Source organism: Arvicanthis niloticus, chromosome 14, assembly GCF_011762505.2.
Source record: "Arvicanthis niloticus isolate mArvNil1 chromosome 14, mArvNil1.pat.X, whole genome shotgun sequence".
In the NCBI taxonomy this organism is placed as follows: domain Eukaryota; kingdom Metazoa; phylum Chordata; class Mammalia; order Rodentia; family Muridae; genus Arvicanthis; species Arvicanthis niloticus.
The window spans coordinates 41,584,233-41,606,871 of NC_047671.1; the positions used below are offsets into that span (position 1 = coordinate 41,584,233).

The 22,639-nt window shown below is 40.3% G+C and overlaps 1 protein-coding gene across 5 annotated transcripts in view; it reads left to right on the forward strand.

Moving 5' to 3' along the window:
* Ccdc112 (coiled-coil domain containing 112) overlaps nt 1-22,639 on the forward strand; it is a 132,133-nt gene that overhangs the window by 107,315 nt on the left and 2,179 nt on the right. For all 5 annotated transcript variants that reach the window (XM_076912676.1, XM_076912675.1, XM_076912673.1 and 2 more), the window contains 8 exons: nt 5,754-5,875; nt 7,568-7,689; nt 12,881-12,970; nt 14,943-15,018; nt 15,378-15,768; nt 18,657-19,070; nt 20,718-20,813; nt 22,143-22,261. In XM_076912676.1, the coding sequence (XP_076768791.1) occupies nt 5,754-5,875; nt 7,568-7,689; nt 12,881-12,970; nt 14,943-15,018; nt 15,378-15,768; nt 18,657-19,070; nt 20,718-20,813; nt 22,143-22,261 (1,430 nt within the window). The remainder of the gene's footprint in view (nt 1-5,753; nt 5,876-7,567; nt 7,690-12,880; nt 12,971-14,942; nt 15,019-15,377; nt 15,769-18,656; nt 19,071-20,717; nt 20,814-22,142; nt 22,262-22,639) is intronic.

Below are 22,639 nucleotides of genomic sequence, written 5' to 3' on the forward strand. Positions count from 1 at the left end.
TCAAAAGTTGAACTTCATCGAGACTTGGGGCAATCTCCTAGTTGTGAGCTTATCGAGTGAAAAAGTTACTTTAAACATACAGTACTGCAGAATTATTCCCATTCCAAAAGGGAATAATGGGAGAATGAAATGAGGGATAGGACCAAAGCTACACTGAAAGCCAGAGGGTCAAATGTTAAAACCTGTGGCTCCATGGCCAGCACCTGGGCCACATAGTATCATGATTGATCTCCAATGGGTTTGGGTAGTGATCCACCGTGGCCTCTTTCTTGGGCTGCCTTTACTTGGTGTCTAGCTCTCTTAGGAAGATATACCACATTCCTATGTCTACAGCATCCTCGAGTCTACTTTAAAGCTTAGGCTTCAACCTCAAAGCTCATATATTCCTGTTTCATGGACTCTGGAAGGGAATCTGACTTTGCTACCTATTGTCTGTCCTCCTAGGCTTTTCTCTGGAATCTTGTTGGAAGCCTCCATGACCCTGTGACTCATGTACTCTAGGCCTGCAGACAGCATCATGTGGATGATGCCAAGCACTGTCGGCAATTCAAGCATTAGCCAGATCCCACTGGACTGAGTGCAGTGGTAGCATAGTTTGTGTCAGTTTGACACAAACCTAGACATGCCCAGGAAGAGGGAATCTCCATTGAAGAATTGCTTTCATCAGATTGGCCTGTGGCCATGTCTGTAGGGCATTTTCTTGTTTGCTAATTGATGAAGGAGGGTTCAGACCACTGTGGGTAGTGCCATTCCTAGGCAAGTATAGGAAAGGTAGCTGAGCCTGATTCTGGAGTAAGCCAGTAAGTGTTCCTCTTTGAACTTTGCTTCAGTCACTAATGTGGGTTTCCACCATGATGAACTGCACAGAGCCAAATAAACCCTTTCCTCCCCAAGATGCATTTTGTCAGTATTATATCAGAGTAATAGAAAATAAATTAGTAAGAGTTCTTGCTGCATAAGCATGAGGATCTGAGTTCAAATCCTCAGTACTTATGTAAAAGTCTGGGTGTGGCTGAATACACTTAGAACCCCAGCATTATGGAGGGCATAGAGAGAATTGCTGGGGCGTGCTAGCCACCAGCCTAGACCCAAGCATGATGAGAACAGTAAGAGACCCTTGTCTCAAGGAAGGAAGGTGTCACTGATAGAACAGGACATCTGATCTTCTCTGGCCTCTATACGCATTCAGGGACACATCTCACACCCCTAACACACATATACACACCGTAAACAAAGCAAGATAGCAAGATACCTAAAATAGTAAAAAAAAAAAAAAAAAAAAAAAAATATTTTTTTAAAAAGAATATTGAATTGCTCATAATTCTTAATTTCAAATTGCTTCAAAGCCACTGTAACATAACTAAATGTGGTACTGGCTTAAGGCTAACCAAAGAATACATGGAGAATAGAAAGCCAGATCTACATTGTAGGCAGTCAAGTTTCAGGAAGAGACAATAAGGAAAGAAGAGTAAAGAAACATCACTTTCAACAAGTGATCTTGGGGAGGTTGGATACTCACCCAGCAGTTCAGTTTCTACCCATGCTGTGCACATGAATTAACTAAGAATGGATCAGAGACCTCGATGTTAGGAGTCCAACTCTCAGAAGATTATGACCTTTGATTAAAGTTCTTTCTGTGTCTTCCACAGAACACAAGCAACTGAAGCTGGAGTAAGATCAGGTGGACTCCATCAGAGCTAACTTTTGTTCCTCTGTGAATATTGTCAAGGAAGTGAAAGGGCTGAGGGCTTGCTCAGTGGCTAGGTAAATTTTTTACATTTATCACGTGCAAGGGTGTAGCTTCAATCCCTAGCACCAAAAAGAGTGAGTGTGTGTGTGTGTGTGTGTGTGTGTGTGTAAAGGAAAGTCAGAGAATGAGGAAAACATGGGGAATTTTATATACTGACCAGGGTTCTATGTCAAAATATATGTTAAAGGGAAAAACTACAACAGCTTTAGCTTAGATGGCTTTTATTTACAATTCATGAATTGGGGGCAATATCCTATCCTATTAAGGAAAAGTAGATCAGTAGAAAACCACATAATTTAACATCAGGTCACCTTTCATGAGTTGCCTTTTAGTACTGTTGCTTACAACTCAATTAGAGAACCATGGATTTTGTGTCCAAAAGATAAACAAGAGAATAGTGGTGAACAGACTTCTCTTAAAAGGTGGTAAAAAGACGTCCACCATCATTGGTCATTATAAACTAATCTAAACCACTCTGAGAGGGGCTGTGCATGTAACTCTGTGATAGTTTGTCTCACACACCCAAGGGCCCTGAGTTTGATCCCCAGCACCCCAAATAAAAAATACTGTGAGATGCCACTTTATAGCCATTAAGATGGCTGTAATGAAAAGGACAAATAATAATAAGTATTGGCAAGGATACAGGGAAATTAGAACCATCACATACTGCTGGTGGGAATGTAAAATGAAGCAGTTACCATGAAAATAGTTTACTAGCCGGGCGGTGGTGGCACACGCCTTTAATCCCAGCACTTGGGAGGCAGAGACAGGCGGATTTCTGAGTTCGAGGCCAGCCTGGTCTACAGAGTGAGTTCCAGGACAGCCAGGACTACACAGAGAAACCCTGTCTCAAAAAAACCAAAAAAAAAAAAAAAAAAAAAAAAAAAGAAAATAGTTTACTAATACCTGGAAATATTTTGAATTGTTGGCATTATCAAGGAAGTGAATAGATGATCAGAGTGGGGGAAACTATTAGTGATATATGAGTATAAAATAAAGGGTTTATAGTTAGAATGCATAAAGAATGATTCCAAATCAACAATAGAAAGGCAATTCAAATGTAAAACAAGAAAGTGAAAAACAATTACCTTATGACTCAAATCCTGTGGCTAGATGGTAACAAAATTTAAAACATTTTTTACATTAAAACTTGTTTAGAGTATTTATAGTAGCACTTCATATTGGGGAGACAGTGGTAGTAACCCAGCTGTTTATCAGATGATGGATGATGAGCAGAAAAAATGAAAGATACAACATAATATAGTGTGACTCTCAACCTGTGGGTGGCAACCCCTCTGCGGGTTGAAAGACCCTTTCACAGGGGTTGCCTAAGACCATTGGAAATATCAGATATTCATAACAACAAAACTTCAGTTATAAAGCAGCAATGAAAATAGTTTTGTGGTTAGGAGTCATCACATCATGAGGAACTGTATTAAAGAGGAACTGCACTAGGAAGGCAGAGAACCACTGATGCAATGCAATGTTAATTTAGCTAGTAAAGGTCTCAGGTGGGTTAGAAGGATGACTCAATGGGGACAGCGTTTGTAGCACAAGTATGAGAACCTGAATTTAGATTCCCCCACACTTACCTGACAGCCAGGCACGACAGTACATATCCAACCCTAGGGCTGGTAGAGCAAAGATAGGGGCATCGTATCATCTTCTTGACCACACAGCCAGCTAATGAGTTAAATTCAGTGAGTGACCCTGTCCCATAAAGAAAGTTGGAGATAGTAAAGTGCACCAGACACTGACCTCTGGCCTCTACACACACATGAATGCATTCAGACATGTGAACATGTGTACAGTGTACACATATCCACACAAAAGGAATGAAATATAGATCCATAGAGTAGCATGAATGGGTCTTAGCATGTTGTGCTAAATAATATAAGACTGTGTGTTCTATAAGCCCATTGATCAAAATAGTCAAACTCAGAAAAGCAGGCTCTGAGAGAAGGCGTCAGGAGGGAGAGACTGCTAATGGCTGTGAGTTTATTTTGGTGTGATGGAAATATTTTGGAGGCGGACAGTGGTGTTGTTGCATAACTTGATAAATATCTAGAAAAATCACTAGTTTTTCAGCACTCTTAACAAATAGTATCTTATGCTATGCTATTCTCATTTTAAAATTCTTCTTGCTCCTGGAAGTACAAAGCCTTGTTTACTTTCTCCTCTTCCCTCACTCCTTCTTAGCAGCTGCCATTGGTCAGGAATACCATTGAGATACACCTTGCCTTTTACTCTCAGTGGTCCAGGTAGCTGTTGCACTCTCATCCCTGGCCTGCACTACTCTACTGAGTTCTTCATGGATCCCCCGGCCTCATTGCCAAATAATATCAACCTATTATGTCAAAAACAAACAAACAAACCAACCAGCCAGACACATTCTGTTCAAGAACTAAGTATGGCAGGATTTCCTAAGCATTTTCTACTCATCAACCCCACTGACCTGAGAAGGGTTTTTCAAGATTTATTTAATTTAAGTGTGTATATGTGAGGGTGGGGTGGAGGTATGTGAACATGCACATGAGAGTTGGTGTCCAGAGGCCAGGGCCCTAGGATCTCCTTGAGCTAGAGTTACGGGCAGTTGTGAGCCTTCCATAGTGGGATCTAGGAATTGAACTTAGGTCCTCTGCCTGAGCAGCATGTACTCTTAACTACTAAGCCATCTCTCTAGTTCCCGTGTCAGAAATTTTATGTGACACTGGGTATATAGGTATATAAAACGGGTCTCCAAATAAAACATTTAGTGATAATATATCATAAATTTGTTTTAAAACAATTATTTGGTATACATATATGATTTTACCATTTATTAATGAGGAAAGCAAATTTGCATATTAATGAGGTTAAAGTAAATCCTGTGATACGAAACTGACTGCCACTCCTAAAAGGTTTGGAAAAATGAAGCACCTCACGGGGAATGGTAGAATTATTGATCTCTCTGAAGGCTGTTTGTTCTCTGAAGATGTGTCTCTGGCCTCCCTCCTGCAAGTTCCCCCCTACCCCCCACTCCACACCACACCACTCCCACCCGCTTTCTTTCTCCCTTCAATACCCCCTGGTGTTTATGTCTCCACAAGTGTGTCAGCCTCCTTTCCTGACTAACACCCTGCTGTTATCATTTCTGTTACATTGAACAACATATAGGTATACTCATCAGTGAACTCCAATAGGCCCTAAACCATCTGCGTACCCAGCACAAGCTACCTGCCTACTTTCATCTCTAGCCACCTTTACTAACCTCTTGTCAGAGTTGTCTTTTCTCTGCTAGCCAGTCTTTCTGGCCCTCAGAATTTGCATAGCTAATCCCTTGACCTAATCACCTTTTCTACTGATTGTACAAGGGCTGTCTCCCTTCTTCCTTTGATGTGAGCCTCTCAAATAGACCCTTGGGGGTGTTCTAAGAGAATACAAGCACCCCCCACCTCGGCTCCTCTATTTCCTTATCATCACTTAGGACATTTTCTGGTTTATTTGTTCATTTTGTCTTCTTTTTATTGTTTTTTTTTCTCTTTAAATCTGTTTTTCCTCATGAAACTGGGCCATGCTGGGGTAAAAAATCATCCTTCCCTGTTGTATCAGTGTTCAGTCTAGAGATGATAAATGACTTGTGAATAAAGTACACCTTTTTTTTTGTCAGTAATCCCTGAATACAGCATTGCATGCTCAATTTAGCATTTTTAAGATAGATTTCTTTTGTCTACAAAGTATATTTTTATTTTATTTGTATGAATATTTTGCCTGAAAGTGTGTTCTGTGTGTATGTGTAGTCCCTGCAGAGGCCAGTAGAGGGTCTCAACTGGAATCATAGTTACAGTCAGTTATAAGATGTCATCTGGGTGCTAGGAACTGAACTAACTCTCCAGCCCCCAAAGTATGTTATGTAAAACCTAGACTGACTCCCTGATTACCCCCAGAAAACTGTCAATGCGTTATTTCTCTAGACATCTCTTGCCACTTTTCTCACGGATGCTTGTTCTTGTTCTTTGTGCAGAGTGAGGGCAGCTTTAGTGCTTCAGGTGGAGTTCGTTCTTTTCAGCTTCAGAACCGGAAACAGAAAGTTAGTCGGACGAAGAAAGTAGAATTCATACGCACAGCAGAAAAATTAAAAAACCAGTGAGTATAAGAATATTGTCTCCAAATAATATCACTAGCTATTTCATAATGAACAATATAAAATTAATTCATTGTCACCTTCCCCAGTGTCACACTATTAGGAAACTCTTCTAATCACTAGCCTGACAAACATAGCAAGAAGGAGGAGGAGGGAGGTGTGAACTGTAGTCTGTTTTAATATAAATTAAGTCACAGAAGGGTTCAGGTGTTTCCCTCTGTGGGACTAGGATTTAAGGCCAGTGGTTCTATCTCAAGTCTTCTTTTGAGGGTCAAGTATCATCCTGTATCAACTTGGGCCTCTTGCTGTGAGTTGTGGAGCTCTCTACATGCCTGTGGGCCTCACGGAGGTCTGGTCTGGTCCTGACCCTCAGTCCACAGCTTCTGCTGAAGCCTTGCAAGATGTGGGACTCCTTGAGCACCAGAAGCCTGGCTGGGTTCAAGACTAATCCCACTAGTTCCTCAACTACCCGTGGAGCTGGTAGGAGCAAGTGACTGGCTTACCCTGCAGTTAGATCAGGTTCCTGTACCAAAGCTGCTGGGGCCCTTGACCACTATCCTCAGTCACCCTGAGAGCCAGCGCTCCTCCTGGGCAGAGCTGCACTGCAGTGAAGCCCATCACTGCAGAAGCTGTGAGCAGTTCTAGTGAGAGGATTGTGCTCTGGAACTATTTTTTCAGTGATCTTTTAATTAATTATCCTCCCTTGGTTTCTGCTTCTCTCAGATCCCCTCTGTATATTATAAAATTTCCACTTATTTCATATTTTTATTACACAGTCTTTGTCTTTCCCTATAAACAGTGGTATTTACCGAGTGTTCATTGTTGACAACAGCATTGTGATATTAATGTTCTGAAAACCTTTCTGTTAATGTTTCTAGTACATAAATAGAAAAATGTAGTTATCATTGCATATTCATGTATCCATGGCAGACATTTCTGTTTGGTCACAGTAATGTTTCTGGTGCCAACCAGACATTCCTAGGACTCCCAGCCTTACCTGGGTTTGGTAGCTGTTCTCTTTCTGTTAGAATTTCTATATAGGACGAAATCCTTTCAGCTTCTCACTGCTTATTGTCTCAGCTCACAAACAACAAAAGCCCCTGAACACATGCATGGAGGCTCCGTGGCCCAGCCCATAGGGCTTTCTGCAGTCCCAACATGATTTCTCATCAGTATATACTTTTTGTCTGTGTTGCCAGTGGGGAAGCTCTGGAAAACTGTGGAGAGCATCTCAGGTTGTGTGCAATGATGTCACTGGCTAGAGACATCATGCTGCATATTGGATTCAAGCTAAGAGAATAAATATTCATATTTACTTTGTGGGAGAAGAAAAACAAACATTGAGAAAATTGATTTTTTGCCAACTTAGAAAAAAAAAACCCTCCTTGATAATATATTTTCTTTTCTTTTGTTTTACTTGAGGACTGTAACACTTAGAACCTCACAACTAAAGGCTTCTGTATTTTCAAAGGAAATATGTAACAGTTCAAATTATAGTTGGTTAAAATTGGACTTAACTGGTAACTCTATTTTAGGTACTATTTTGATTCCTTAACCTTGTTAGTCTAAGTAATCACACTCTTATTTTTTAAGTGAATTGAACATAAAGTACTAATTATTTCAAGTGTATTCATATGTTAAACAATTAGAATATACTTAAGTCATATTTGTACCATTTGTTTCTTTTCCTAAAGAGTTCTTGTCATAGAAAAAGATAAACATAATCATTTCTACAACCAGAGAGGCGACTTCAGGAGTGAGTATGGTGTGCTGGAAGAGCTGGAGAACAAGCTGATCAGCAGCAGGAAGACAGAACGTAAGCTGAGCTTGTGATGACGTACAGACTGTGTGTGATCTAAGGGCAGTGCTGCTCTGTGTTGTCCTTAGACACGGACTGTGTTGTAGTTCTGTGGCGATACACAGCTGGTGACAAGTCTGTCTCTTAAGGACATGCGTTTATTTTATTTTCAGGTTACTGTTTAGTATTCTAATGAATTGTTTTCTAAATCTATTTCTTCCATATTATTAGGAAAGATGATTTTGGGGTTAATTTCTGTGCATTTGATGCTGAGATAAATACAAGAAAATACCGTAGAGATTACACAGTAAATATGTTCTGTTGTTTGTTATGCAGATTAATCATTGTCAGAGGGTGTGAGAATACCTTGCAGAGCTAGATTCTGTATGTTGCAAAAATCCTTATAATATAAAAGCTACTTTGGATTGTATACAGGAAAAATAGCTATTACTAAGCTTTACAACATACTGATTTGCTTGGAAAGATTAAACTGCTTATGATACTGTCTTATTACCAGTTAAAAGAATTTTCTAGTAATTTTCCTTTCTAAACATAATATCATACCATTTTTTAAAGATTTATTTGCTCTATGCATATGAGTACACTGTAGCTGTCTTCAGACACAACAGAAGAGGGCATCAGATCCTATTACAGATGTTTGTGAGCCACCATGTGGTTGCTGGGAATTGAACTCAGCTCTGGGAGAGCAGTCAGTGCTCTTAACTGCCGGGCCATCTCTTCAGTCCCAGATCATGCCATTTTTTAAAGTCATCTTTTGTTATATCGTAGCAAGACTCACTCTCCCTCTTCTGATGAACTGAGAATAGGCTGTAATAGAAACACCACCCATCAAGTCTTCATTCTTGAATTCCTAGACCAGTATAGATCATGATGCCATAACTACTGCTACTTTTTCTTTTGCAGACACTGGCAGGGTGATCTTCCATTTCTTGCTTATATACTTAAACAAAGGATCCAAAAATGTGTTTTATTTTGGGGTGATTTGTTTTACCCTTTCTTTTGTTCCTTTGAGACAAGGTCTCCTGTGGCTCAGACTGACTTTAAATTCTCTATGTTGCCAGGGCTGAGTCATACTCTTGAGCTCCCTACCCACTCTCCAAATGCTGGCATTATGGGCACATACTACCATGTCCAACTCACTCTTCTATTTTCAGTGCAACTTCATTTATTTATTTTTTATACTGTTTTCTGTTCTTCAGTTTTGCCGCTCATTATTAACACTATGCGCCTGTCTAATAAAGGAGGGAATACATGGTGTCTGTCTTAGGGTTTCTATTGCTGTGAAGAGACACTGGCTAGAACAACTCTTATGAAGGAAAACATTTAATTAGGGGCTAGCTTAACAGTCAGAGGTTAAGTCCATTGTCATCGTAGTGGGAAGCATGGTACATGCAGGCAGACATGGTTGTCAAGAAGTAGCTGAGAGTTCTACAACCAGGTGTGAAGGCAGTTTAAGACCTCTGACCCTCAGTCAGTGGTATTTACTTTGAGATGATCGATATGAAAGCAAGAGGCAAGAGGTTTATTTTCCGGCTTGTCGGGGACAACCTTCAATTAGTCCCTCAAGGGGGGTGACTAGAAGGCGACCCCGAATGGCTATCACAAGCAGTTTTTATACGTTTTAGGGGCACAGGTCACATCGGCAAGGTTACAGTTTAAACCTATTGGCTGAGCATACTGACCTTTAAATCTGTTGGCTGGCAAGCATGCATGCATTTGAACTCTACCTGGGACTTTCCAGAGGGTCAGGTGACTGTCAGTACATTCTGAGATTTTTTTATTCAAAAATGATCCCACAGATGGAGAATGGCACATGGCCTAGCCTTTGAAAGGCTGGTGAAAGCCCCTAGGGCCCTTTAGCAGCAGGAAGAGAGAGTGACACTGGGCCTGACTTGAACAACTGAAACCTCAAAGCCCAACCCCAGTAACACACTTCCTCCAACAAAGCCACACTCACTCCAACAAGGCCACACTTCCTAATAGCGCCACTCCCTGTGAGCCTCTGGGGGACATTTTCATTTAAACCACCACAATCTCTATGCAAAGAGACATACTTTTCTTCATAGATCCCAGCTCTAAAGAAGTAATTAACTGTTCCTTAACTCGGGGATCATTCCTTGGTTTTTGATAAATGTCTTCATTTTTATTGACTCTGAGTGGTTTGGCTGTACAGTGTTTCATTTCCAAATGACAAATAAGATTGCATAAGATAATGGCATAGCTGATGAGCTGTGGAGAAAAAGACAGAAGCCATTTCCTAATTATTTAACTTGCTAACAAAGTTCATTTCATTTCTTCACTGGTTTCCACCCTTGCCCCACCACCCTACCCTTCCCTCCTTGCAACCTGAGTGTTACAGGTTACCTGTCCTGTCCAGCAGGACATTAAACAGAGGTCCAGGGAGATCACCTAAGAGAGCTCAAGGGGCGGGGGGTGTTAAGCAGGCAAAGATGCAAAGAAGACTGCTTGTCTATAGGTTGATCAAACCGTAATTTTTACTTTTTCACTCAGGGGTTATATACACAAAAAGGCAGGATGTGGGGAAGGGGATGACACAGGAGCGTAGGTGTTCAGGGGGAATACAGATATCTTCCAGAACAGAGTGTCAGCTGGGTGAAGGTTCAGGGGACAGGACACTATGACTCCGCCTATGATTCACTTGTAATCTAAGTTGGTACTGTCTTTCAAGGTCACCTATCTACAAGGTCTATGACTAGAGCCTGACAACTATCTACCAAAGCTGTTTGTTTACAATAGCTTCTAGCCATCTGTTCTAGTGTTTTTCCAGAGACCCAAGACTTTGTGCTAGCAGGCATGCATGTTAGGCCTACCGCTGTCTTCAGGCCTATGGCTGATTCCAGGCCTTTAGTGTATAGACAGAGATGCCCCTGACAGTTACCAGTGAGTACAACATGCAGCCTCAGGAAAGTTTCCTGACTTAAAAATCCAATAGAGGACCAAGCTTTATACAATTAAAGGGATGATAAAGTGATTTCTATGTCTTGTTGAACTTTATAATTTTATAGAGTATAATTTTAAAAGTGGAACTAAGGCAGCAGTTTTCAACCCATGGGTGGCAGCCCCTTATGGGGTCACACATCAGATCTCCTACATATCAGGTATTTACATTATGATTCATAACAGCAAAATTAGTTACAAAGTAGCAACAAAATAATTTTATAGTGGGGGAGGGTCACCACAACATAAGGAACTATATTAAAGGGTTGCAGCATTAGGGAGGTTGAGAAAGGGACTGGAGAGATGGCTGAGTGTGTAAGAGCGCTTGCTGTTCTTGCAGAAGACTGGTGTTCCACACCCATACTGGAAGGCTTACAAAGCTTCAGGTGATTCAGTGCCCTTGTCTGGCCTCCACTGGAACCTACATAAGTGTGTGAATACACACACACACACACCAAGATAAAAAGATCTTTAAAGATTTTTTTAAAAATTGTTTTTCAAAGTGGAAGCATGTCAGAGTCAAATACTCATATTTAGAGGCTTAATCTGGACATTGCCCTGGCTATAAACCTATTGATAATTTTAGAAAAGCAAAACCAAATGCCAGTATCTCAGCGTTCTAGTAGTTGCCTCGTGTGTACAAGAAAACTTGGGTGTGATTCTTGGCCCTGGAAAAAGTTGTCATTAAGGATTCTTGTGATGAAGCCTCTGGTATTTTGTGATTCGACAAGTTGAAAAAACAAACAACAGAAAAGAGGGATGCAAAGACTACTTGACTATTACAAAATGATACTGTCATCTGCACAGCTACCTATGGGTGTGAGTGTTTATGCCATAGTCTTCTCATGTAAATAAAAATCCCAGCAGGATTACTTTCTGGTGCTAGGTCATCTGAAAATGTCCCAGGTTATTATTTTGTTCTTATACTTTTCATTATTGACCTACCATTTTACTTCTGGGTGGTTCTCTGGTTCTTTTTGGCAACCTGTGGCATAGAAACCAGTAAGTGCCACACATTCATATCAAAGAGCATGTGCTCTGGTGAAATGAGAAATTTGTCAGTCTTCATAGAATTGATACTAGTTATGGGTTGAGGAGGAAGCCTGAGGACCCAAGTAGAGATTCATCACAAGAATCCTTAATGACAACTTTTTCCAGGGCCAGGAATCACACCCAAGTTTTCTTGTACATACAAAGCAACTACTAGAACACTGAGATACTGGCGTTTGGTTTTGCTTTTCTAAAATTATCAATAGGTTTAAGCCAGGGCAATGTCCAGGTTAAGCCTCTAAGTTAAGTAGCCATGTAAAGATCAGGTGTGATGGTGTGTCTTTGTAACTTTAGTGCTGTGGAGTAGAGGCAGGAGGATTCCCAGAACTCACTGTGGAGCCAAGTTGGCTGGATTGATGAGCTCCAGGTTCAGTGAGAGACCTTGCCTCAAGAAATAAAAAATAAATGACAGTGGAGGTTCCAACAAGATGGATCGGCAGGCAGAGACATTACCTTATGACTAGAGTTTGATATCTGGGACCCACATGGTGAAAGGAGAGAACCAACTTCCAAAAGTTTTCCTTTGACCTCTATATATGTACTGTGACATGTAACACATGTATAATAAATGTAGTACATTTTTGAAAAGAAGATATAGGTTACCCTCTTATTAAAAAGTTAGTAAGTTAGAGAACTATAGAGTGAGACATATGACATTGGCGTCTGGCCTCCACACATATGCCCACAGAAATAAAATCACATACACCACACACACATGTGCCCCTGTGTGTGCGCGCGCACACACACACACACCACATAGAATTAATGTTGGTTACTTTTAATATTTACAAATAAGTTAAGGGCAATTTCTGTTTCCAGAAATTATAACACATTAAAAAGAAAGATGTACTCTTTTAAAGAGTACAATATGTTAGATATCAGTTACTCATCATGTTTTTAAAACAATAGTCAATAACTCATTCTCCACAGAAGGAAGAAAGGTACATCCTCTCCATGTCGCAGGTTTACAGTAAAGAGGAACCAATACTTCTTTCAAATATTGGATGTAAACTGAGATGCTTCATGTAGGAGCAACGATTCTTGCTGTTCATATGGTTCTGACAGAAATGGCTGCTGTTTAATCATTCTTGACTGTCTTTCGACTAAAGGACAGTGTGGAGTTTGCCTGCGGAAGCTTAATTGTAACCACGCTTGTCACAGTATGGACTTTTCCTTCCAGGAGCAAAAATCCAGCAACAGTTGGCCAAGATCCATAACAACGTAAAGAAACTTCAGAACCAGCTGAAAGATGTGAAGCCTACACCTGACTGTGAGCAGAGTTCAATAAGATTCTCTTTAATACATTGTTCTTTTCTGCTAGTGCGTTAAAAAATGTACGCTTTTTAGTAAATGTCTCATCCTTTCCATTTGGTATCAGTGGAGCCAGCCCTCCTTTGTTAGGAATTAATCAGGGTAGAAGTATAGTAGTCAGAGTTTATGTGGAATTTTTCAGCCTTTGAACTACTATTCAATCCTAAAACAGTGTGAAGTAGACAGAAGAGCCACTGTGAGGTGGAAACACTGACACAGGAAAGTTCAGAGTTAGCCAAGTAAGTGGACACGACTGCTTTCCCGTTCCTAGTCCACAGCTTATCCTGTCGTTTGCTTTTTGAAAAAAAAAATATCTTTCAGAAGTACTTCAAACACATAAGAAATGGTTTGACTCTACTGGGACAAATGTTAGTCTGGAGGAGGAAGAAATAAAAAAATTACATCCCCAACTTCTGTTTCAAAATTCATTTGTAAAGGCTCAAAGCACAGTGCTTGGACCTGTAGGAGAGGTTGTGGGAAAGCCTCGCTCTGTCCTTTATTAGTCAGGACATTTGAAGCAAGTTCCGATCTCTGTGAGCTTTGTGTTTTCAGTTGTGCAGTGGAGATCTTAGGTCTTCTCGTGGTGCGTGAGGAGGATGGAGTGGAACAGTGCTCTAGAATGTGGGTGCAGTGCTTGGAGCATGGCAAGCAGTAACACTGACAAGCAGGAAAGAATGGGAAGTATTCATTAAATGAAGTGAAGCCATAGTGTGCTAGAGGGAACATGTAACGTCTTTCTCATAGAATTCTGCTGCATAAGAACAAAGGAACAAAAATCTAAAGGAAAACAAGACCATAATTAATTACTTTAAGAGCATGTAAACCCGCCGGGTGGTGGTGGCGCACGCCTTTAATCCCAGCACTTGGGAGGCAGAGGCAGGTGGATTTCTGAGTTTGAGGCCAGCCTGGTCTACAGAGTAAGTTCCAGGACAGCCAGGGCTACACAGAGAAACCCTGTTTCGGGAAAACAAACAAACAAACAAACAAAACATGTAAACCCATAAACACTGCTGAAAGACAAAGTAGAAAATTATAACTACATATGTAATTTCATAATTAAATATTCACAAGATTTATCAAATGCCTACAAATTAGAGCAACCAAGGTAACAGTGAAAGGAAAATGGACAAAGATTATAAGGCACACACTGTATCAAAAGAAATACAAAACTCAAGTGAAATACATGTCCATGCTTCTCAGTAATCACAGTAACATCAGTTAAATTGATGACAGGTCCCTGACTTACTTTGGACATGATGAAAGCACATGGGAGGAAGGTGGTGAGATGAGTCGGCAGAGCCTCTGCAGGACAAGTCTAACACACTGTGGAGTAGACATACTTTCCTTAGTCGGCATTTCAAGTTGAGTAGCTACTTTATAAAAATCCTTACTTGGACATGTTATAAATATACATTCGTGGATTTGTACTGTGCCATTCTGCGTGTTTAAAGGTTTGTCAACAGGAAAATCAAATGGATCAGGTCGGTTCTAGGCTCTGAAATGCCATACATAGCCACAGAAAACGTGAGGCAGTGGTGTATATGCTTACATGCTAGCTTAAGCATAACTTTGTTTTCTTTTGAGGCCTCAACATGTAGATCAGGCTACCCTCTAACACAGAGATATTCACCTGCTTCCACATCCCACTGTGTCTGACTGTCCGCATTTTTTAACCAAAGTATTCTGTTAAATAAAAATTAGAAGTAAACAATAGTATGTGTTACATGAACTAATTTTTATAAAAGTAATACTGATTATAGGATTTAATAATATAAGTGAGAAAAATACCTTTAATCAGTATTATAATCACTTTTAAAATGTACTTATGAGCAAGTTTTCTTAATTGCTCAGGCTAAGAAATGTTTTTAAATAGGGGAAGTCTGTGTTTATTATTAACTCAGCTATATGAAAATATGACTTTTTTTTTACAGTTGTCGAAAAGCTCAGAGAAATGATGGAAGAAATTGAAAATGCAATCAATACTTTTAAAGAAGAACAGAGACTAATGTATGTTTTAAACTAACTTATCCTAAAATTTTCACTTTGTGTCATTGCCTGTGAATGTACTGAGTCTTATACAGAAGCAACACTAACACTGCCTTCTGTCCTACAGCTTAAATTGCCTTTTATACTTACAGTAAATTTTCATTTATCTTGGACACCAGAAGTTCTCTAATAAAAGTTTGCAAGATTATTTATAATTGGGGAAACAAACTTCCTTTAAGGCTCATACATGAATATTACTAATATTAGAAATGTCAACAAAGGTAGATGCAACCGTCAGGGATAATTACACTTTCAGAAGAGTGAAAGATTAATTTGGATCGGTCATTGTGTTATTCCAACTTCATTCTTGTTCATTTTAGATACGAAGAGCTTATTCAGGAAGAGAAAACAACCAACAATGAGCTGAGTGCCATCTCCAGGAGGATTGAGTCGTGGGCTCTGGGTAGTTCAGAAACGGAGAAAGCTTTCAGAGCCATCTCAAGCAAAGTTCCTGTAGACAGAGTGACACCGAATACGCTTCCAGAAGAAGTGGTAGAATTCGAAAAATTCCTCCAGCAAACAGGAGGTCGGCAGGGGGGCTGGGATGACTTGGACCACCAGAACTTTGTGAAAGTGAGGAACAAACATAAGGGGAAGCCAACATTTATGAAGGAGGTTGTGGAACACCTTCCAGGAAGAACGCCGGATGAGGTTCAGCAACATGAGAAGTGGTACCAAAAATTCCTCGCTCTAGAAGAAAAAAAAAAAGAGGTAACAGTAATTACAACAGCTGTTGTGAATCGAGTGTGTCTGTGTGCCAGGTGTGCAGAGATTAACTGTGTCGTTAGCTTTCCACGAACAGCATAGAGTAGCCATAGCCTCTTACAGCAGGCGAAAGCAAGGTGTTGAAAAGCTAGGGAACTTGTGCTCAGTAGTACAGCCTCAGTAAACTGAGGTTGACTTCCCAAGACCAAACATTTCTACCACAAGGAATTACATAAGGCACCAGAAAACTGTCCCTCCACTCCCAGGACAAGGGCTGATTCAGAGCTGCACAGACGACCGGAAAAGGTCATCTTAGTAAATGCCACATTAGTTGCTATGGGGAGCAGACTCTTAAGTTTCTTTGCTGACTTTGAACTTCAACATCACTGTGTAAAGACTCAAATTTTAGCTACCATAAGAGGGTTATAGCAAATATCCTACAAGGTTCATTTTCAAATACATGTTAGCCCAGCTTTGACTTAGGTTGGGTTTTATATCAGCATCTGATGCTGACTAACTAGGTTGTGGTGGTTGTTCTGTCATGGTGGAGTGGTTAGTACTGTGATAGCTGGGCTCCAGCACTAGGTGCTTGCAGCACTCCCTTCTAATCAGCAGATACGTCTCTACACATTGCCACTTTTCGCCTGGGGAGCAAAATCACCTTGGCTGAGAACCATTAATCTAAAGAAATGTTTGCTCCTGTTGTCTGAGGTCAGCTGTGGTGAACTTTAACTTGCCTGGTTTAGCAAGACTACATGTCTTCTAAACAAATAACGATCTCATGTGTAATCTGAAGCTTAGAGAAAGCCGTGGGGCTGTGTTCTTGCTCTCATTGTTTTACCCCATCTAAAATAAGGTGAACGGGAGGAGATTGACTTTGGGAGTTTTAAGACATTTTAAGCATATAAATAATTTTTAAAGACTCAAAATCATAAGCTACTAAAATATGTGTAGGCTTTTCTTCTCCCACAGCTTGGAACACTAGATTTTCGGTTATCTGTCCTGGAGCCTGGTAGAATTTCACAGACCTCAACCCCCAACCTTACTGGAACTCTTGGCCCAACAATTCGTTTTTTTTTGTTGTTGTTGTTTGTTTTTTTAACCAGCCTGTTTAGGTTGCTTCCCAGCTTTGTGGAATGCCATATCTCAGAAACAAATAGACACAGTGTTCCTTGGAACAGAAGCAGGAGTCCCAGCTCCACGTCACTCTTATGCTCTATTTCCTCAGCTTTGACAGATTCAATGTAAGGCTGAGGTAGAATGTGGTGTGAACACAGAGAAGTAGTTTACATGTTAGAGGAGAGGGAAGTTGGGTGAAATACAAGTATTGAGTGTTAAATATACAGAGTTTAAGATGTTTAGTAGGGAATTTACCATTTCTACCCCCAAATTCCTTTAGTATGGCCTGTGTTTTGCATAAATGATGCTACTTAATCATTTTCAGACATGCTCTGAATGCCCTTGAATACCCTCTCTTTTTCTGTACATCTCCCTTCCCCATCCATTCCCTGACAAAATATTCCTTGATCAAAGGCTACCACCTTCTTTTCAACCCCCAAATAAGTGGTCCATTGGGCATTCACTGATGACTTTTCCACCATGCCCTATAATTTTCCTAGGCCATGTCCCACCTAGACCTGTGGCACTCAATGCTGATCCATGGACTTGATACCAGTCTGTAAACTTGACTACTCTATCATGAACTGAGGTGATGTGTGATAGTCAATAGCTCAGTAAGCATACTGTTCACTTCAGTTGACTTTTTTCATAGATTTGTGTGTGTGTGGGGGGGGTTGTCTCAGTGAAAGAAGTACATTCTACCACAAATCCATGATATGTTTGAATAGTGGCATATCAGGAGGTACTATCTAGATGGTATTTGGTATTGTTAGTTACATCTGAATCCTATAGCTTTGCTTTTCATATTATCTCACTATGTAGGATTTATTGAATGAATGAATGAGTGAATACATGATATATTGTAAGGAAAGATGAGGGAATAGTTCCCTGATTGAGGCAGGACTGAGTGATACTTTAGATGGCATACTGTATGGCATAAAGGTTGCTGGAAATTTAAATAATCTTTGACATATTCATACTTAGAGATGGGATGGTTTTATTCTTCCCTGTGATTATGAAGCATCATGTACCAGGCACTAACTCATTTATTTGTCACTAACTCATTTATTTGTTTACAGTCTGTGTAAAAATCACTTCCTACCACTTTATGAATGCCTTAGTGACTTTCCATAAAAGAAAGCTTTGATTTAGGACTTATGGTTCTAGGGGTTTTAGAGTTCATGGCCATCATGGCAGGGAACAGGAGATAGGCAGGCATGGTGCTGGAACAGAGAGCTTACATCGTGGTCCATAATCATGAAGCACATGTCCTCTCACAAGAATACACCTTCCAATCCTTCCCAAACAGTTTCACCAAGTGGGGACTAAACATTCAAAAATAAGAGTTTATGGGGGCATTCTCATCCAATTCACAGTGGATTCTATCCTGTTTTAAAATCTTTGTTTGATACCTTGTAAGAGAAAGATCTCTTAGAAAATATTGTCTGCCTAAAAATAGAATTTGAAAACAAAAGTGAGGTGATTAGAGGGAAATGCAGTACCCGAGAATGATGGAGGAGACAGGAGGGCTCCTGCATGCACAGGAAGGCCAAAGAATAAACCAGGGCCCAGAGATTTACAGTATACCATAAGTTTCTTAAACGTGAGTAGAAAAAATGCACTGGTTTAAAACAAACCCTAAAAACCTAAACATCCAGCATCTACAAATGAACATCTTTCTGGGAAAATAGAACTGAGGTTGTGTTTGAAATGCCATTGGCTGATCTTATCACAAGCTTGTTTGGTTTTATCGCTTTTCACTCTGATCATTTTAGTCTATTCAAAATTGGAAAACCAAAAAGCAGCAAAAGAAGGAGGAAATACTCAAGTTAAAGGAAAAGGTAGACACCATGCCTCTGCCTTCTCAGAGCAAACCAGAAGACAATCCAAAGCAGAAAGAGGAACAGAGAAAGAAGCAGAAGTTGGCAGTCGAAGCTTGGAAAAGGCAGAAGAGTCTAGAGATGTCATCGAAGCATGCTTCCCAGCTCAGAGAAGAGGAAGAGAGAGAGAAAAAGCAGCAGAGAGAGCGCCAGAGGCAATCAAAGCTGAAGCTGCTCCTGGAAAGCTACACACAGCACAAGAGGGAGCAAGAGGAGTTCCTGAGGCTTGAGAGAGAGATAAAGGAAAAGGCAGAAAAGGCAGAGAAGAGGAAGACGGCTGCTGATGAGATTTCCAGGTTTCAAGAAAGAGTGAGTAAACACCCTTCCTAGGTAGTTCATTAGTGAGTCCTGAAGGCCTTGCTTCCAGGTCTGCTTACGTAGACACTGAGTCCATCCCCTCATCTTTCACGACACACCTGCTGGCATCACGAGAGCACAGTCAGTATGCTTTATCCCCTAACTTCCAGTAAGTTAGGATTTAGTAGAAAAGATGTCTGCAAGTAAAGTGATAGTGTCCTGGTCAGATTTTTTTTTTTTTTTTTTTTTTTTTTTTTTTTTTTTGGTCAAGTTGACATGAACAAGGGTCTTCTGGGAAGAGAGAGCTTCAATTGAGAAAATGCCTCTATTAGATTGGCCTGTAGGCATATCTATAGGGTGTCTTCCTTATTACTGACTGATGTGGGAGGGCTCCGCCCACTGTGACCTGTGCCATCTCTGCACAGGTGCTCCCGGGTTCTATAAGAAAGCAGGCTGAGCAAGCCATGAGAACAAAGCCAGTAACAGAGCTCTTTCATGGCCGGTTTTAGTTCCGGTCTCCATGTTCCTGCCCTCACTTTGCTCAGTCAGTGATGAGCCACAACTGTGAGCTGAAATAAACCTTTGGTCTCCCAAGTTGCTTTTGCTTGTGGTCATCACACCACTAGGAACTTAATTAGGACAAATGGTGTGGTAACTTAGGTATAGGCAGAGTGTTGTAGGGGGAAGATAGTGCAGAGGGCGCTTACCAGAGCTGTGAGTGTCAGAGAGGGGATGCTTGAGTTGAGTCTTGAAGGAGAAGCAAAAGAGAGCTCTTCTCTAACAGAAGGGAGAGCATGTCTAAGGGCTTAGAGGAGTGTCAACCGTGTTATTTATGGGAACTAAACACTTCAGGTTCAATTCCTAGTGTTCTACCCTGCGTGCGCGTGCGCGCACACACACACACACACACACACACACACACACACACACACACGCAATTATACTTTTAGTATATTTGGAACATCAAGCAACAGATGGGAATCAATAGTTGAGGAGACTGTGAGCCAGATCGAGTGTGTGGACTGAGAGAGGCTGAATGTATTGTCTTGGTGAGACAAGGAAGGCTATGCGAAGAAGCTCAAAGGATAACAAAATCGCTTTCAGCAAGTAAAAAAATGTTATGAATCGTTAAGGGCATTAAGATGCACAGCAACAACATTCATAAAGGGAGGTACAAAGGAAAGCGGATAAAAAGACATGAGTTGTGTGAACTTCATTTCTTTCAGTTAACATATATAAATCCTTCTGAGTGACAAAAGAACTCCTGCTTACTCATTCCCCTCTCCCCGCAAAGTAAGCAGGCTTTATAATAAATTTTTTTTAAAAGATGAGAAAAAATAAAACAAAACTGAAAATATGAACTCACATGAGAGAATCCATTCTAGAGGAAGCTTTATTGATTGGTGAAAAATGGGTTTAGTTTACTCAGAAAGAGGTTTAGAGTGAGCCTTTGAGTTAAATAAGTGACAGTTTAAAAGACATCAATGAAGCAAGGCCAGCAGGGGTCACAGTCAGGGAAGGGGGCTCTTAGCCTTCCTGTGAAAACAACACCTTTAAAGGAGTGGGCCGCTGACTTGATTTAAATTGCAAACACTTAGGTAAGCAAATTTATGTTGATTGTGTTTTTTTATGTAATCTTTTTTGTTGGTACTTTCTTAGGATTTACATAAACTCGAACTGAAAATTCTAGATAGACAGGCAAAAGAAGAGGAGAAGGCAGAAAAACAAAGGCGACTAACAAGATTAAAAGAAAAGGTATTCTATTGTGTTTTGTTTCTGACATGACTCTTGCTGTGTAGCCCAGGCTGTCCTTGACTGTGTAGGCATATGCCATTGTGCCCTGCTTTAAAATATCTACCTTTGTTTTGTTTTTGTTTTTGTTTTTCTTCCCTGGAGACAGGGTTTCTCTGTGTGGCCCTGGCTGTCCTGGAACTCACTCTGTAGACCAGGATGACCTCAAACTCAGAAATCCACCTGCCTCTGCCTCCCAAGTCCTAGAACCAAAGGCATGTGCCACTACTACCTGGCTGACATATCTACCTTTAAAACATATTTTCTCAAACAATATATAATCATAAAATTTTCATATTAATGAGTTCTACATTTCCTAATGTATGTAACATGTACATTATGTGTATTTAAGTCAGATTAAGCATAGTCACCTCTTCAGTTATTTATCATTTCTTTACGCCAAAATCAGTAAAAATCCTTTCTGAAGGCCGGGCGGTGGTGGCGCACGCCTTTAATCCCAGCACTTGGGAGGCAGAGGCAGGCGGATTTCTGAGTTTGAGGCCAGCCTGGTCTACAGAGTGAGTTCCAGGACAGCCAGGGCTACACAGAGAAACCCTGTCTCGAAAAAAACCAAAAAAAAAAAAAAAAAAAAAAAAAAAAAAAAAAAAAAAAAAAAAAAAATTTTTTTTCTGAAATGTTCAGGCCAGGAGCAGAGCACATCAGAATGTCTTACCCTTCCCTGACTCCCTCCTCCTCATCCTTATTCCTTGACTTTAAGGAGCCTGGCAGAACCACTGTGTTTCTATCTCATTGTTCTGTCTCATATTTCACACTTATGCACTCCAGAGAAGAACTTAATTCATTTTTAGCAATTATTTGAGTTCCACCAAGTCATTTTAGAAGCATTCTTTTTTTTTTATCCTGACTTTCCTCTCTCCTCTCACGCATTGTTTTTTCTGACCCTTCATTCAGCAGCTGTGGGCATTGCTTAGTCCCACTGGTACTGGCTCAGAACCAATGTGGGTACCCTCATGGGTCAATAGATGGATGTTTTTATTGGTATTATTTATTCTACCTTTATTGTCCAGTTATAGTGCTCTTATATAAGCTGCAGTCTGTTTCTTGTAATTAAAATAGAAATAAAATTATAGAACCCGGAAAGGATAATTTCGCAGTTTATTTATTGATGTTAGCAGCATACACACAATGGGAGCTTATTTTGGATGTGGTAGTTTGTTCATGTTTGAGTAATACCAAGTATAGTTTTTAAAACTCCCTCGTGTTACTGGGGACTTTATCAGTACAAATTTAGTTCATATAAGTTAACCGATACTATTTTACTTCTGATCACAGGTTGAAAATAATGTCAGTAGAGATCCCTCTAGGCTTTATAAACCTACCAAAGGCTGGGAAGAACGAACCAAAAAGATAGGCCCATCCGGCTCTGGACCTCTTCTCCATATCCCACACAGGTAAGAAGGTAGTAGATGTTCATTTATAGAAATTTATAATGAGTTTTATTTTATGCAGTTTTATGCATGGTTGTATTTTGTGCAGTTTCTGAATATATATATATATATATATATATATATATATATATTTTCATCAACAGATTTAAAGCAAATCTCTATTTTAACTTTTTATATATTTGTATTGTGTTGTGTTTTGTGCATGGGTATGTGAGGGCTCTGGCTGCTCTGAGTGCATGTGAGTCAGAGGACTGCTTCTTCCACAATGTGGTCTCAGGACAATGTGGTCTCAGGAACCCAGCAGGGGTTGTCCGTGCCTTTACCTGCTTTACCCTTAGAGCCATCTCACCAACCCTACATGGATATTTTAGGTTGCCATTT